General features: G+C 49.9%; 1 protein-coding gene across 1 annotated transcript in view; it reads left to right on the top strand.

Annotated features, from left to right (window-relative positions):
• CILK1 (ciliogenesis associated kinase 1) overlaps nucleotides 1–16,459 on the top strand; it is a 37,988-nt gene extending 21,529 nt beyond the window's left edge. Inside the window, exons 7-13 of the mRNA XM_008138331.3 lie at nucleotides 7,887–8,054; nucleotides 9,079–9,399; nucleotides 11,088–11,278; nucleotides 11,393–11,541; nucleotides 12,403–12,531; nucleotides 14,804–14,926; nucleotides 16,161–16,459. Of these exons, the coding sequence (XP_008136553.1) occupies nucleotides 7,887–8,054; nucleotides 9,079–9,399; nucleotides 11,088–11,278; nucleotides 11,393–11,541; nucleotides 12,403–12,531; nucleotides 14,804–14,926; nucleotides 16,161–16,315 (1,236 nt within the window). The 3' untranslated portion in view covers nucleotides 16,316–16,459. The remainder of the gene's footprint in view (nucleotides 1–7,886; nucleotides 8,055–9,078; nucleotides 9,400–11,087; nucleotides 11,279–11,392; nucleotides 11,542–12,402; nucleotides 12,532–14,803; nucleotides 14,927–16,160) is intronic.
• The last annotated feature ends 407 nt before the right edge of the window (nucleotides 16,460–16,866 follow it).

Raw genomic sequence — 16,866 nt, 5'->3', positions numbered from 1 at the left:
TCCTCTCCGCCTTCCACTGTGATCTGTGTTAGTAATATAATCATCTGTGTCCATATCTGTTTCCTGGACGTTACACTCATTCAGGGCAAGGATTTATCTTGTGTATATTTGTGTTTCTTTTTCTGGGTCCTAGCTAGCATCATTGCTGGTATAAATCAGTCCCTCAAAATAAATGACTAAATCATTTGAATGAATCACTGATGGCACCTCTTCAAGATTTCCAGAATCTCCTGGCGGAGTCTCTCCTCCTTGGGATAACTGTATCTGTACCTCGCGTGGCCCTAGTTATTTTTTATTCTGTATTACTGCTTTTAAATAAATATCTTATTTTCTCCTTTGGACAGTAATTTCTGTAAGGGCAGCATTTATATCAGATTATTTTTGGATACCCACCGCTACACCTATAAGCAGGCACTCAGTAACTATCTAAGTGAATGAATGATATGAGCAATACATAATGCCACTTTGATTTTTTTAAAAAAGCAATTACACCAGAATGTATCTTGTAAAATAGTGGAGTGTTGGAGTTAGAAGGGACCCTAAAGATCATTTGTTCGTCCTTTCCCATCATGCACTTCAGCATTTGGTCATGGCTATGATGGGTGAAAAAGTGGGGAACTTGAGATTGTGTGGGATTGCTTTCTTTACCGCTGGATTTCATCAAGATGGGGACATGTAGGTTTTGACAAATTTATTTAACTGGGGACAGGTTAAATAAATTCCCCCACCCCCAAAAAATATCTCACTAGCAGTTTCTAAATCCTCTGTCTCATGGAACACAATTGGGAAAATACTAATTTGGTTCAACCCCCAAATCTCAAGAGAGGCGCTGTCTTGTGTTAAGGTTATAAAGCAGGTTGGTGGCAAATCCAGTCTCTTTTTCTACGCGTTCTCAGACTTCACATACTTTCTGTCTCCCCGTTAGCATCCTCCTGTGTGTCAGTCATCATGGTGCCACCAGAATGGATATGGACGTGGTCATGACATGATCACCTTTCCGTTGTAGGCACACATGCCAGGATATGCACTTCTATCACAGAGAGTGGCTGAGCAAGAGTTTCTATCTTTTTTTTTTTTTTTCCCTTCTAATGAATCTTTATTGTTCAGATTACAATTGTTTCTCCTTTTTCCCCCACATATCTCCCCACCACCCAGTTCCTACCCCCCCCTTTTCCCTTACCTCCCCCCCCCCTGCTGTCCTTATCCATAGGTGTATGATTTTTGTCCAGTCTCTTCCCATACTCCCCACACCCCTTTCCCCCTGAGAATTATCAATCCACTCCCATTCTATGCCTGATTCTATTAAGTTCACCAGTTTATTCTGTTCCTCAGATTTTTAATTCACTTGACTTTTAGATTCACTTGTTGATAGATATGTATTTGTTGTTCATAATTTTTATCTTTCTTCTTCTTTTTCCTCTTTTTAAATAATACCTTTCAGCATTTCATATAATGCTGGTTTGGTGGTGATGAACTCCTTTAGCTTTTTCTTATCTGCGAAGCTCTTTATCTGCCCTTCAATTCTGAATGATAACTTTGCTGGGTAGAGTAGTCTTGGTTGTAGGTTCCTGCTATTCATCACTTTGAATATTTCTTGCCACTCCCGTCTGGCCTGCATGGTTTCTGTTGAGAAATTAGCTGATAATCGTATGGGAGCTCCCTTGTAGGTAACTAACTGTTTTTCTCTTGCTGCTTGTAAGATTCTCTCTTTGTCTTTTGCCCTTGGCATTTTATTTTATTTTTTATTTTATTTTTTTTTTATTTTTTTTTTTTTTTAAATTTCTTTATTGATTAAGGTGTCACATATTTGTCCTCATCCCCCCATTCCCATCCCACCCCTCTCCCCACGCATGCCCCAATCCCCTGTTGAACTTAACCGTTGGATAGGCTTATATGCATGCATACAGGTCCTTTGGTTGAACTCTCCCCCTCCCCCCACCCTCCCCCTACCCTCCCCTATCCTCCCTCTGAGGCCCGATAGTCCGATCGATGCCTCCTTGCTTCTGGTTCTGTTCTTGTTCCTCAGTCTATGTTGTTCATCATTTCCCCTAGATGAGCGAGATCATATGTCACTAGATATATACTAATAAGAACTGAATGTGAGACGAGCAATAATAGTTATGCTGACAGGCAAATGAATCAATCTGTAGCGAGCTTCCCCCTGGACCAACAGTTCTTTTGAGACCCAATTTCAATGTCCAGTAGTTCCTTATGTGTACATGTCAGCACTGACCCCTCAGCTCTGGATGGTGGACAAATGGTGGTAATGGAGGTCCGACTCCCTCTGGTTTGGTCTCGGCCGAACCCAGGGGCACGGCGTCACCCGGACTAAGGGGCACGTGGCCTCACCCATACCCAAGGGGCGCGTGGTCTCACCCGGGCCTGGGACCCAGCCTCACCCGGATGGATCCAGGGGCGCACGGCCTCACCCGGACCCAGGATCTGGCTTCACCCGTACCCAGGGACGCTTGGCCTCTCCCAGACCCAGGGGCACGTGGCCTCACCCGGGCCTAGGTGCACGAGGCCTCATCCGGATCCAGGGACACATGGTCGCACCCGGACCCAGGGACGCTTGGCCTCTCCCAGACCCAGGGCCACTTGGGCTCACCCGGGCCTAGGTGCACGTGGCCTCACCCGGATCCAGGGACACATGGTCTCACCCGGACCCAGGGATGCTTGGCCTCTCCCAGACCCAGGGCCACTTGGGCTCACCCGGGCCTAGGTGCACGAGGCCTCACCCGGATCCAGGGACACATGGTCGCACCCGGACCCAGGGACGCTTGGCCTCTCCCAGACCCAGGGCCACTTGGGCTCACCCGGGCCTAGGTGCACGCGGCCTCACCCGGATCCAGGGACACATGGTCTCACCCGGACCCAGGGATGCTTGGCCTCTCCCAGACCCAGGGCCACTTGGGCTCACCCGGGCCTAGGTGCACGAGGCCTCACCTGGATCCAGGGACACATGGTCTCACCCGGACCGAGGGACGCTTGGCCTCTCCCAGACCCAGGGCCACTTGGGCTCACCCGGGCCTAGGTGCACGAGGCCTCACCCGGATCCAGGGACACATGGTCTCACCCAGATCCAGGGACGCTTGGCCTCTCCCAGACCCAGGGCCACTTGGGCTCACCCGGGCCTAGGTGCACGAGGCCTCACCCGGATCCTGGGACACATGGTCTCACCCGGACCCAGGGACGCTTGGCCTCTCCCAGACCCAGGGCCACTTGGGCTCACCCGGGCCTAGGTGCACGAGGCCTCACCCGGATCCTGGGACACATGGTCTCACCCGGACCCAGGGACGCTTGGCCTCTCCCAGACCCAGGGGCACGTGGCCTCACCCGGGCCTAGGTGCACGAGGCCTCCCCCGGATCCAGGGACACATGGTCTCACCCGGATCCAGGGATGCCTGGTCTCTCCCAGACCCAGGGGCACGTGGCCTCACCCGGGTCTAGGTGCACGAGGCCTCACCCGGATCCAGGGACACATGGTCTCACCCGGACCCAGGGATGCTTGGCCTCTCCCAGACCCAGGGCCACTTGGGCTCACCCGGGCCTAGGTGCACGAGGCCTCCCCCGGATCCAGGGACACATGGTCTCACCCGGACCCAGGGATGCTTGGCCTCTCCCAGACCCAGGGGCACGTGGCCTCACCCGGGCCTAGGTGCACGAGGCCTCCCCCGGATCCAGGGACACATGGTCGCACCCGGACCCAGGGACGCTTGGCCTCTCCCAGACCCAGGGCCACTTGGGCTCACCCGGGTCTAGGTGCACGCGGCCTCACCCGGATCCAGGGACACATGGTCTCACCCGGACCCAGGGACGCTTGGCCTCTCAGACCCCGGGGCACGTGACCTCACCCATGCCTAGGTGCACGAGGTCTCACCCGGATCCAGGGACACACGGTCTCACCCGGACCCAGGGACGCCTGGCCTCCCCCAGACCCAGGGGCACGTGGCCTCACCCGGGCCTAGGCGCACGAGGCCTCACCCGGATCCAGGGACACACGGTCTCACCCGGACCCAGGGACGCCTGGCCTCCCCCAGACCCAGGGCCCCGTGGCCTCACCCGGGCCTAGGGGCACGAGGCCTCACCCGGATCCAGGGACACACGGTCTCACCCGGACCCAGGGACGCCTGGCCTCCCCTAGACCCAGGGGCACGCGGCCCCACCCGGGCCTAGGTGCACGAGGCCCCACCCGGATCCAGGGACACATGGTCTCGCCCGGACCTAGGGGTGCGTGGCCTCTCTCAGACCCAGGGGCACGTGGCCTCACCTGGACCTAGGTGCACGAAGCCACCCAGACCCAGGGGCGCGTTACCTCTCTCAGATCCCTGGTCGCGTGGTCTCACCCGGATCCAGGGGCTCACGGCCTCACCCGTACTCGGGACCCAGCCTTACCCGGATCCAGGGGCCCACGGCCTCACCCGGACCCAGGGTTCAGATTCGCCCGGACCCAGGGGCACATGGCCTCACCCGAACCCGGAATCCAGCTTCACCTGGACCCAGGGGCGCATGGCCTCACCCAAACCCAGGGGCGTGAGGCCTCACCTAGACCCAGAGGCGTGTGACCACATCTGAGCCCAGAGGCTCGCAGGCTCGCCTGGACTCGGGTCTCAGCGGGGTTTCGTCTTCTTGATCCCAATTCCTGTTGGTCAATTCCCTCTCAGCAATTCCTTCGGTCATTTTCTCAGAGCTCCAGGGCGGCTGCCGCAGAACTCGTTGGGCGGCGGGCTCGGCAAGGCTCCGGTGTGCCCGGTGCCCGGCGGTGGGCTGGTCCGGTGTCGCTGCGTCGGCCCTTGGGTCTGCAACGGTGGCCAGTCGCTGAGCGTGCGCACCTGGCCCCTTCGGGGCATTGAGATTCTTGAAGGACTCGGAGGTCAGCAAGCACGGAGTCTCCCACCCCATGTCTCCCAGGGGCTCGTCTGTCCGTGCTCGGCAGCGAGTGGAGCCGTCCCCTCAGCCGGAGACTGCCGGGGGAACTGCGCCGAGCACGTTCCAGGCCACCATTGTGTCGCCTGAGCCATAGTTCTTAAAGTGTGGACTTTGGGTCACCGGCATCAGCATCATCCTGCGTACCCCTCTCTTTTATTCTAGTTGTAGAGCATCTGCTCAGCCAGCCCCCAGGTCTTTCTGGCTGGTGTCTGCTCTGCTCTCCCGTCGTAGTCTCAATATTGTTGTGGTAGGCAACGATCAGGCTGCCGCCCTATGTCTCCATCTTGGTCCTCCTTTGTACAGTTAAGTCTTGATTGTTGTTGGTGTCACTGGGAGGAATTGTCCTCCAGGCCAATTGGCCGTGAGGACCCTCTTTGTCCATATAGGAAGAGTTGCTGTGCAGGAGACATGTTTGTGGGCCGGGTCTTGATGCAGCAATGCCTTGGCGCTCACTGAGTCTGCCTCTAGAATGCCTCCCTTATGCAATTGATTGAAATCTGGTGTCATCTCCCACCAACCACTAGATGCCCTCGTTTCTGGGTCTCCAATGCAGTGTGGGTCAGCCACTACCTGAGGCACTCAGCAGGAAAAAGCTTCTGCTCAGCTTGGCTGGGGCGGAGCTACAGGGTGGAGCCTACAACCTTGGCTTCCTGTCAGCCCCGCCCTATGAGGCTCCTGTGTCTGTGTCCCTCTGTATTCCTTGCAAACACCTCTGAGAGAAACGCGCCCTGGAGTTTCGCCCACTGCCAAACAGTCCAGTCCCTCCCCTAATGAATCTGGACTCCCAGATTCTCGCCTGGAACTGGGTTTCAGTGCAGTTGGAACTGGGTCTCAGCGCAGTCTGGCGTCCCTGTCTCCTTCCCAGCAGGGCCACCCAGTGGCGCAGGCAAAAGTCCGTCCTCTGCGCACCTTCCAGTGCGCGCGTCTGGAGCCGCCGCTTCTCTGTGCCTCCGCCACCACAGCCCAAATTCATTCCCCCAGCGTGCGCCTGGCTTCCCAGGGTTTCGCCCGGAACTGGGGTTCAGTGCAGTCGGAACTGGGGTTCAGCACGGTCCTGAGCTTATGTCTCCTTCCCGCTAGGGCAGTTCAGTGGCGCAGGCAACAGTCCGTCCTTTGCGCCCCTTCCCGTGCGCGCCTCTGGAGCTCTGCCTTCCCCCGCTCCTCTGTGCCTGCGCCCCACAGCCCAGATTCATTCCCCCAGCCTGCGCCTGGCTTCCCAGGGTTTCGCCCGGAACTGGCGCTCAGTGCAGTCGGAGCCGGTGCTTAGCGCACTCCGGAGCCTTTATCTCCTTCCTGCCAGTGAACGCCGGCCAGGCCGTCAGCCGCCCCTTCCTCTCCGGCTCCATCCTCCCCGCAGGCGCGCGTGCTCGTGTCTCTGCCAGTTTCTCCATACCTCAGGCTTTTACGGCTCCCCCGATTGTCCCCGTGGCCTTCTCCTTCCCCCCAGCTGTGGGCATTTCAGTCTGCCAGCTCTCCTGTGGTTCTGGACGATGTCCGTTCTGACCTCTAGTTGTGCCTTTGAAATTGTTGTGCCCGGCTGCAGGTTAGGTGTTTCACCTATGCCGCCATCTTGGTTTCTCCCCGCTCTTGGCATTTTAATTATGATGTGTCTTGGTGTGGTCCTCTTTGGATTCCTTTTGTTTGGGGTTCTGTGTGCTTCCTGGACTTGTAAGTCTATTTCTTTCATCAGGTGGGGGAAGTTTTCGTTCATTATTTCTTCAAATAGGTTTTCAGCATCTTGCTCTCTCTCTTCTTCTGGTACCCCCATAATTCTGATGTTGGTACGTTTGAAGTTGTCCCAGAGGCTTCTTACACTATCTTCAACTTTCTGAATTCTCTTCTCTTCATGCTTCTCTGGAGGAGTGTCCTTGGCCTCTTTGTATTCCAAATCTTTGAGTTGATTCTTGCAATCCTCTGGTCTGCTTTTGGGTCTCTGTATAATATTTTTTATCTCAGTCAGTGTATGTTTAATTTCTAGTTGGTCCTCATGGAATTTATCGGCCTTTTCCATGAAATTCTTGAAAAACCTTATAACCGTGGTTTTGAACTCTATGTCCAGTCGCTTGTTCTCCTCCATTTCTTTGGTTTGTGATCTGTTTCCTTGCCTTCTCATATTCTCTGCTTCCCTAAGTTGGTAGGGTAGTTTTGTGTACTAGGTGTCCTATTGGTTCAATGGGTCAGCCTCCCAGTTACTTGAGGTGGACACTCTTGGTGTACCCTTGTGTACTGTGTGTCCCCTAGCAGGAGCTACAGCAAGGGCTAGTTTTCTCCTCCTTTGCTTGGGCGGTTTTGGAGCAGTCTGACTGGAGCTGCAGTTGGTTAAGCTGCTCCAGAACAGGCCATTTATATGCAAAAGCCGCTGTGTGGAGCCGGGGCAGGTTTGTAGAATGTGCAGGGCGGGGCCTCAGGGCGGGGCCTCAGGGCTGGGCGGGATCTCAGGGCGTCACTAGGCTGGGGCGTGGCCAACGGCAATGGCTGCCGTCAGCCGTCTCTGCCTTTCCACGTTTCCAAGTCCCTGCGCCCCGCGCTCCAGCGCAGTAAACAATGATTGCTGGGCGCACCTCTGCAAAAAAGTCACTCTCACTTTCCGACCCGATGGCCGAGAGTCCAGCTTCTCCCCGTAGGTGCCTGGGTCCCCCGAGTGTCTCCAGAAACTGGATTTCAGAGTGATCGGGAGCTTGTCTCCCTGCGGGTTGAAGAAAAGCCGCGCACCCAGCCGCCCGCCGCCGGCCCGATTCGCGTGCCTCCGTACCTCAGCTTTTCAGCGATTGTGCTTCTTTCTCTTCTTAGTTGTAAATCTTCCACTCAGCCAGCTTTCCCGTGGTTCTGGGTGGTAGACGTTTTTGTCTTTTAGTTGTATTTTTGAAATTGTTGTGTGAGGCAGCAGATTAGTTGTTTAACTATGCCGCCATCTTGGTTCCTCCCTGAGCAAGAGTTTCTATCTTTCCTTCTTTCAGACTGACTGGCCGGAAGGCTACCAACTTTCAAGTGCTATGAACTTCCGCTGGCCCCAGTGCGTCCCCAATAACTTGAAGACCCTGATTCCCAATGCTAGCAGCGAAGCAATTCAGCTCCTGAGAGACCTGCTTCAGTGGGATCCCAAGAAACGGCCAACAGCTAGTCAGGTTTTCTTCCATCTTCTTCTGTGTGATGCATTTCTTATGAAGTTCATATCTAACTCTGAATGAGTCCTATAATCTCATAGGAAGTACTTTATTTGGTATTATGGGTAAAAAAAATAGTATAGAATACCACTATTGGTGTATCTATACTAATAAAAGCATAATATGCTAATTAGACCAAATGACTTTCTGGATGTCCTTCTGGACAAAGCCATGGGGACAGAGGCCGAGGCAGAGGCAGTTAGGGGTGATCAGGCTGTCAGTGGAGCAGTTAGGGGGTGATCAGGCTGGCAGGAGAGCAGTTAGGGGGCGATCAGGCCAGCAGGGGAACAGTTAGGGGCATCAGGCTGGCAAGCAGAGGCAGTTGGGGGCGATCAGGCAGGCAGGCAGGCAGGTGAGCAGTTAGGAGCCAGCAGTCCCAGATTGTGAGAGGGTGCAGGCCAGGCTGAGGGGCCCCCCCACCCCCATGCACAAATTTCGTGCACCAGGCCTCTAGTTATATATAAGAACTTAAAATAGTTTGAAACTTGTAAAGTTAAAGTAATCAAGGTTTAAACAACGTAATTGCTTTGGAATGAGGAAATGAGCTTAGAAAAGTGAAATATTATATTTAAGATATATAGCAAATAATAAGTTACAAAGCTAGGAGCTGTGTTGAGCCAGAATACTTTTCAGAAGTAGCAAAGGTAATAGCAGTATAACTGGCTGCTTTAGTGAGATAATTTTAAGTTCATACATTTGATAATACTTTAGATAAGAAAAATCACAAGGGGTGTTACAGATTCAAGGTGCTGGCAAACATAGGTTTGTGAGTACAAGAAATACAGAATTTATTCTTTTATATTATTTATTAATTATTGTATTATTTTCCATGCAAACAAGTATAAACCTACTTTTGCCCCACCCTGTAGTTGGTTTGGGCTAAGAAATTGCAGTAAACTGATCAATGGAACGTAGCCCCGTGAGTTGATGGCGCTAACCTGCCCACTAGACTTTTCTCCTGAAGCAGCCATATGTGTCATTCCAGGCGCTCCGATATCCTTACTTCCAGATTGGGCATCCCCTGGGCAGCACCACACAGAGCCTTCAGGATTCCGGAAAACCACAGAAGGACATCCTGGAAAAGGCAGGCCTACCGCCTCACATTAAGCCGGTCCCTCCTGCCCAGCCCCCGACCAAGCCACACACGCGGATTTCTTCGAGACAGCATCAAGCCAGCCAGCCCCCTCAGCATCTCATGTACCCCTACAAAGCAGAGGCGCCCAGGACAGAGCACCCGAGCCACCTGCCGGAGGACAGGCCAAACCCCTTGCTCTTCCCATCCCTCCACGCCAAGAATCCTCCAGCGGTAAGCGGCGAAATTCGCTAGTGAGCCCCCTGTCTGGTCTGTTCCTCTTCTACTGGTACCTCACTTACTGTGTGACCTGTTTTCCTTTTCAGCATATAGAGTCTAACTGTAATGAATTTATCTTTGTAATATCATGGACTTGTGAAAAGAGCTTTGGCCTTGGCGTTAAAGGGCCAAGTTCAAGTTCTGGCTCTGCCTGTTAATGATGACGCGGTGGTGGGTGAGCGCTGGACGCTGCCACCAGATTGCCAAGGTCTCAAGTCTCGTCTCTGCTCTTTCACAGCTCGATGGCCCTGTGCACATGACCCGGCCTCTCTGCTCCTCATTTCCTCTCTGTAAAATAGAGATAATAACACCTGCCTGACAGAATTCTTTTGAGCACTAAATGAGTTAATGCTTGAAAGAATTTAAACTAATACCTGGCACCTAGGAAGAACTTAATAAATATTAGTCATTGATGCTGATCCCTGTGGACTCAGTTTCCTCATCTGTAACAGAAAATCATTACATCTGTCTTGCCCACCAGACAGGGCTGTTCATGAGGATCAAAGTTCTTGATGCTTGTACAGCTGTTTTTTGTTTTATTTTGGTTTATGGTTTTTTAAAAAATATTTTTATTGATTTCAGAGAGGAAGGGAGAAGGAGAGATAAAAACATCAATGATGAGAGAGAATCATTGATCAGTTGCCTCCTCCTGCACGCCCCACACTGGGGATTGAGCCCAAAACCCGGTCATGTGCCCTGATCGGGAATCTAATCATGACCTCCTGGTTTATAGGTCAACGCTAAACCATTGAGCCACGCTGGCTGGGCTGTGCAGATGTTTTGAAAGTCACAAAGTGCCATACGAATATTTGTAGGTTGTTATTCCCATGAATCCCACCAATGGCTCTTATGCTGGGCTGTTAATTGAGCCCAGATCTTTCTTCTCCTCTTGGGCTGGAGTTCAAAAGGAATCAATGGGTATTAGATTTAATCAAATGATAACCCCATCAAGGGAGTCTAGTTTCCAGTAGCTTTTTAATGCTGTCTGAAAGTCTGATTTCCTGACACCTTCATGCAAAAGTAACACTTTTTCTGTCAACTAGTATTCTTTCGCTGAGCGCTGGCTCCCAAGCAGCACAATGTACAATACTGCGTGAGGTTACAGGGTGGCGTCTCTAGACTGTTTGTTTTACCCCAGCCCTGGACTTGAAGGCAGCGGAATTTGAAATTTCCTATTATAGCTAATTCAGTAGTTAAATCATGTCCAAGTCTATCAAGAAGGCAAAGAAGGCATTATTTGTATTGTTTTCTGTAAGAGGGTGGAATGATGGACACTATATTCTTTACATCTTTATTTATAACACTATAAATCACGTTAACTGTTTGAGATGAGGCCTGAATGAGAATCCAGCCATCTTCCTAGTATGGGAGAAGTCCCTTAAATTTCTTTTTTAAAGTCCTTTTCCTATACGACTCGTGTCTCCATAGGATGAACACCGATGTCATCTGTGCAGGGTAGGCGAGAGACAAGGGTCTGGGTATGCACTGCCCTGGTTGCCCTTTCAGATGAGCAGTGCAGATTAGGGAATGCTATGCCCAGGATCCTCCTTTTTATGATCAAGAAAGTTCGGAATGGGGAATACCCATGGGTGAGCTCCATTAATGCCAAGTATCGCTTTTCCCCCCTCTCCTTGTGAACACAGAAAATCCTCGCTGGGCTGGAGCACAAGAACGGTGAGATCAAGCCAAAGAGTAGGAGAAGGTGGGGTCTTGTTTCCAGGTCGACAAAGGATTCCGATGACTGGGCTGACTTGGATGACTTGGATTTCAGTCCATCCCTCACCAGGATTGACCTGAAAAACAAGAAGAGACAGAGCGACGAGACTCTCTGCAGGCAAGTGTGCGCTTCTGTCTGTGAACGGACTGGATCTGGGATTTGTGAGGGCCCTTTACCCATCTGACGATGCTTTCTCTCGAGCGTGACCTGAGCCATGTTCTCTCGATTCAGGTTTGAGAGTGTTTTGGACCTGAAGCCCTCTGAGCCCATGGGGACAGGAAACAGCGCCCCCACCCAGACTTCGTATCAGAGGCGAGACACGCCGACCCTGAGATCCTCGGCCAAGCAGCACTACTTGAAGCACTCCCGATACTTGCCGGGTAATAGAAGCAATTCCCTCTTCTTTGACCATCGATAAGAAACCATTTCCCTGGAATCCCATGTTCACAGAGATTCTGTTTTGGAAGGCACTTGGGGCTTCTCTTCAAAACTGGTGGGAACATCATAAAAATATTTGCTGGAGCCCAGGCCTCATATTTTTAGTTTTATAGTTGCCTAAGATAAGAAATTTGGTAGCGGATACTGGGTCCAGCCCCCAGGGAGGGAGGAACTGGTAAGAGCCAGGCAGCATGCCTGAGGTCTCTCCCCCCGGCCCTGTCCCCGTCCTCCCCCGAAACCTGCAGTGCCTGACACAAGTGGGGATGCAGGCATCTAGAGGGAAAGTGGTTTGGCTTGAGGTTAAGGTCAAGGCAGCCTTGGACATTAGGGAGTCGGTGAGGGCTGTTGGTACAGACTGGAGCCAGCAGCAGGGGATGACGAAGTGGTCTAGGTCAGGTGAGAAGATGGAATCTTGGGGGACAGAGGCAGAAAGAGGGGGGAAGAGCTGCAGAGGTTGGGACTTCGGAGGGGGGTGGAGAGGAACTTAGATGACAGAAAGGCGGTGGTCTGTGAAGGGGACAAGTAGGAATGTCCAGGAGCACTAAAGCCCAGGACAGCACCAGAGGGCATCAAAACATAGGACATGGGACGGAGCTGTTGGTAATAGAAGTTTCAGGCACCCCTCTCCGGCCACGTGCCAGTGAGGCAACATACTAAACCCAAAGACAGCATCTTTCCTGTTCAGTCAATTTTTGCTTAGATTCTTGAGCCATAGAAACTTTTAGACAAATTGGGTTCTGCATTAATTTTATCTCTGAAGTCTGGTGCATATTTTGCCTTTAAACACATTTCTTCCCTGTTAGGCATAAATATAAGGAATGGCATCCTCCCGACTCCGGGCAAGGACTTCATTCCATCTAACCCGTGGTCTAGTTCCGGTTTGTCAGGGAAGTCTTCAGGGACGGTGTCAGTAATCAGCAAGATAAATTCAGGTGAGTAATAATTATTAACCCCTAAATGGCAAGAAGCAAATTCTCTGGGTGTGGCAGAGTGGGAACGGAGACGAGGGTACCAATTGTGGGACCACGGGGGCCTTTCTGCTACGCCAACCCCGGGCTTCTTTTCCTGGCCTGTGCTCCGCTCTCTCAGCAGCAGGCCCTGGGGACTCAGCCTGCTCCACGGCTCTACCTCCAGGAGTATCTGGCGAGAAAAGCATAGTTGTTCTTGGCTCCTGGGAAAAACAATAAAAAACTTGACAGAGTCTGACCCTCTATGGTGCATGACCTCAGAAGTCAGCTCCAGCGTGTCCCCTCTGCTTGATTACCCAGCCCCTGCCAGGCCATCAAGACTTCCGGTTGGAGGATAGTTTGGGAGGCCCTCCCACTCTTCGTAAATAAGTAAATGACTTTTCCTAAGCTGTGCAGGCTGACTAACCCTGTTCCCCGCCGGCCAGTTTCCCACATGGCCGTCCCTCACACGGCAGCCCTGCTCTGTGCTGCTCCCCCTCCTCATTCCAAGTAAACATCTGGGCTTCACTTCTCCTGCCTTTATCCATTACATGTGCATTTATTTCAAGGAATACAAAAAAGAAGAAGAAAACAATGTATCAACAACCACATACCCGCTGCGAGCTTACAAAGTCAAACTTGGCCAATAGACCCTAAGCCCATGTCTAGGCCTTCCCTCCCTCTCCCTCTGTCTCTCTCTCACCCAACTCCCACCTGATTTGGGTATTTATTATTTCTATGCTTTTAAAAATATAAATACCTGGAACACATAGTATGGTTTTGCATGTTTTAAAATTTATATGCCTATAATCCTGGATCTCCACTTCACTCATTTTAATAATTATGTATGTAGCAACTACACATACATAGAATGTATGTCATATTATATATCATATTACATGTGTAATGTATATAACCATACAATACCATCATTTATTACTTCTACTAGACCATATTTATTTATCCCTTCTCTTCTTGATGAACATGTAAGTTGTTTATGGTTTTTGCTGATAGAAAGCGTGCTGAAGTGGGCCTTGCTGTGCACCTGGGTGGGGTTTCTCTGGGTGTGATACAAACATGCTAGGTTAAAGGGCGTGCTCATCTTCGACTTTGCAGATATTGCCAGATTGCTCTCCAGCAGGTGTGGGAGTTGTGCTGCATCCTTGATGCCACTTGGTACTGTCGAGACTAAGATTTGTGCTAATGTGATGGGTGTGAAATAGCATTTATTGTGGCTTAAATTTGCATGTCCTGTTCAATGATGAGGTTGAGCATCTTGCGTTTATTGACTACATTTTTTTTCCCTTTTGTGACTATCTGTTCAAGTTCTCTTCTCCTTTTTCTTCATATCTGTCTATTCACCAAAAATGCAAAATCTGCTCCAGCTGACCAACACAGCTCCTCAGACAGGCATTCCGACCATGGTTCCTGCTCTGCTCTGTGCAAGGATGCTCTGTGTTGGGAAGACATAGAGCAGTTCCACTACCCAGTAATTCTTTTCTTAATGGCTAGAACTTCCATTGTACAATGGCCATAATAACATTCTTCATCGTTCCATATGTAGCTTTACGCCTTCATAGTAAGACTTATAGATATTCATTCCCCCATCCAATATATATTGATTACTTGCTATATGTAAGGCATTCCTCTAACATCCTAGAATACTAAGATGAGTAGCTATAGTTCTGGCCCTTAAAGCACTCTCCAGATGGAAATGGCATTATAAGTGTATGTATTTAATATATTTTAATAATGGTTAATTGTTCTGATTACAGACAAGAATACTTAATATAGAACTACTTATAATAGCTAAATAATTAACATAACCCATGTATTGATGAATAAGAGAGTGGTCAAATGTATTATAGTTTAGCCATATTCTAGAATTTGCATATACTGACATACAATGATAATTGTTTTATATTATTATGAAGTGGAAAAAGCACGTTTCAGAACAGGCTAAACTGATTATACCAAGAGAAAGAAAATTCCAAATTTCCCTTTTCTCATACAAATCAACCATCCTCCATTTGGGAGCGGGCTACAGGAGCATAACCCGCCCCCCCCCCACACACACACACAACCCCCATCTTTCTGACAGTGTGGTGTGCTGGAATGCTCTGATCAGAATATTTTTTTATCATAATTCTTTCCCTCCAAAAATAAAAACCTAATTCTTTATTGTTCTGTACTACTGTCCTTTAACCTGTCATGTACGCGTGACTTTGTAGTAATGAACTTTTGTTTTGCAAATCAGTTGGTTCCGGCTCTACAAGTTCTAGTGGACTGACTGGAAACTACATCCCTTCCTTTCTGAAAAAAGAAGTTGGTTCTGCTGTGCAGAGGGTACACTTGGCACCTATTCCAGACCCTTCCCCTGGTAAGTTCCATTGTGGATTATTCATGAATTGATTCAACAAATAGTTATTGAACAACGGCTTTGTCTTTGCAGACATGGATAGGCATGTTGTAGATCTAAGATCCCCAAGTGAAGGAGACAGACAGAACTCTCTGTCCTTGTGGACTTATACTCTATAGATATAAGAGGACCAGATAAGATGCTTGTCACTTTTGAGGAGAAAATAGAGCAGGCAGGAAGTAGAGAATGTGGGAGTTGGAGGGTGGGGTGCAGATTGCAATTTTAGATAGGGTAACCAAACAAGACCTCATGGCAAAGGAGGTATGAAGGAGGTGAGTGAGCAAGCGGGCAATATATTGAGACTGTTTCACACATGGGATTCTGAGGTGTGTGGGCTTTTAAAAAAATATGTATTTTTTAAATTGATTTCAGAGAGGAAGGGAGAGGGAGAGAGAAACATCAATGATGAGAGAGAGTCACTGATTGGCTGCCTCCTGCAAGTGCCACACTGAGGATCTAGCCTGCAACCTGGGCATGTGCCCTGACCAGGAATCAAACTGTGACCTTCTTGTTCATAGGTTGACGCTCAGCCACTGAGCCACACTGGTTTGGCACAGGTGTGTGGGCTTTGAGACAGGACAGGCCTGGCATATTCAGCGAATAGCAAGGAGACAGAGTGCAGGGTAGGAAGAGGAGAGCGGGTCAAAGAGGTGAGAAGACACCCCATGCTATGAGGCCCTGCAGCTACCATGTGCATTTTGTCATTGACTCTGAGCGACATGGGAGCCACTGGAAGGTTCTGAGCAGAGGATTGAGGTGATTTGACATGCATCCTCCACGCTCACTTAAGAGCTGGCTGTCACTAAACTGAAAGGGGAGAGCATGATGGGAGGCAGCAACACTGACTGGCAGGCTGATTATCCAGGCCAGGGATGGTGCTGGCCCGAGCTGGGGTGCTAGTGGTTGAGTTGGGCCAGATTCTGGGTATATTTGGAAGGTAGAGCCAGTAGGATTTGCTGACAATTACAAGTGGAATTTGAGAGAAAGAGAGGAGTCAGGATTGACATCTGTATTTTTGGCCTGACACTATAGAATTAGGTTATCTTTCACGGAGAGAGGGAAGACTATGAGTAGGAGGCAAAGTGCTGCTGTTGAATCCTCTTTTTCTCATAATTTTTGTTACTGAGATGCATTTATCTGCACCTGTTTGCATGGGTGCTCCACCTACCAGGCTCACCTTTCTCTTTCACTGCAGGTTATTCTTCCTTGAAGGCTGTGAGACCTCATCCTGGACGGCCTTTCTTCCACACCCAGCCGAGGAGCACTCCTGGGCTGATCCCGCGGCCTCCGGCTGCCCAGCCCGTGCACGGCCGGACCGACTGGGCTTCCAAGTACGCCTCTCGGCGATGACAGTCGGGATCCCTTCCGTAGGGGAAAGCAGGACCCTGTCCCTCCGCCAACTGGTGTTCTCCCTGCAAGAAACTTCCGGATGGTGTAAAAGCAAACACACACTTTATAGTTGTTCTTCTGAACTAAGACACTTCAATATTCTTTTTTAAAGTTTTTTTCTTAAATATTGATTTGTACAAAATTATTTTATTCTAATACTGGGTCCCATTATTTTCTTAAACAGCAGCATTTTGTACATATAGGTTATGTTTTAGTGTTTTATACAGTCAACTTTGTAACAAACTTTTTAAAGATTAATTAATTTTCTTTTGGGGTTCCAGATAATATTTTATACAGATTTTTAAAAATGTAATAATATTGATGCAGTATTGCAACAGGGGTGCAATTTAAAGCTACATGACAGAGGGTTATTTACTCAACGCGTGCGGATTATTTGTGAAGTGATTAAATTTTAAATGTGGCACATGGGGTACCTCAGGCTTCCTTGGACTGACTTCAGCACTAGAAAAATGGTCTTGCTTTCCAGTGTCATGTTATTGGTTTGGTTTTTT

This window comes from Eptesicus fuscus, chromosome 10 (assembly GCF_027574615.1).
Source record: "Eptesicus fuscus isolate TK198812 chromosome 10, DD_ASM_mEF_20220401, whole genome shotgun sequence".
Lineage (NCBI taxonomy): Eukaryota > Metazoa > Chordata > Mammalia > Chiroptera > Vespertilionidae > Eptesicus > Eptesicus fuscus.
This window is presented reverse-complemented; position numbering and strand designations above follow the sequence as displayed.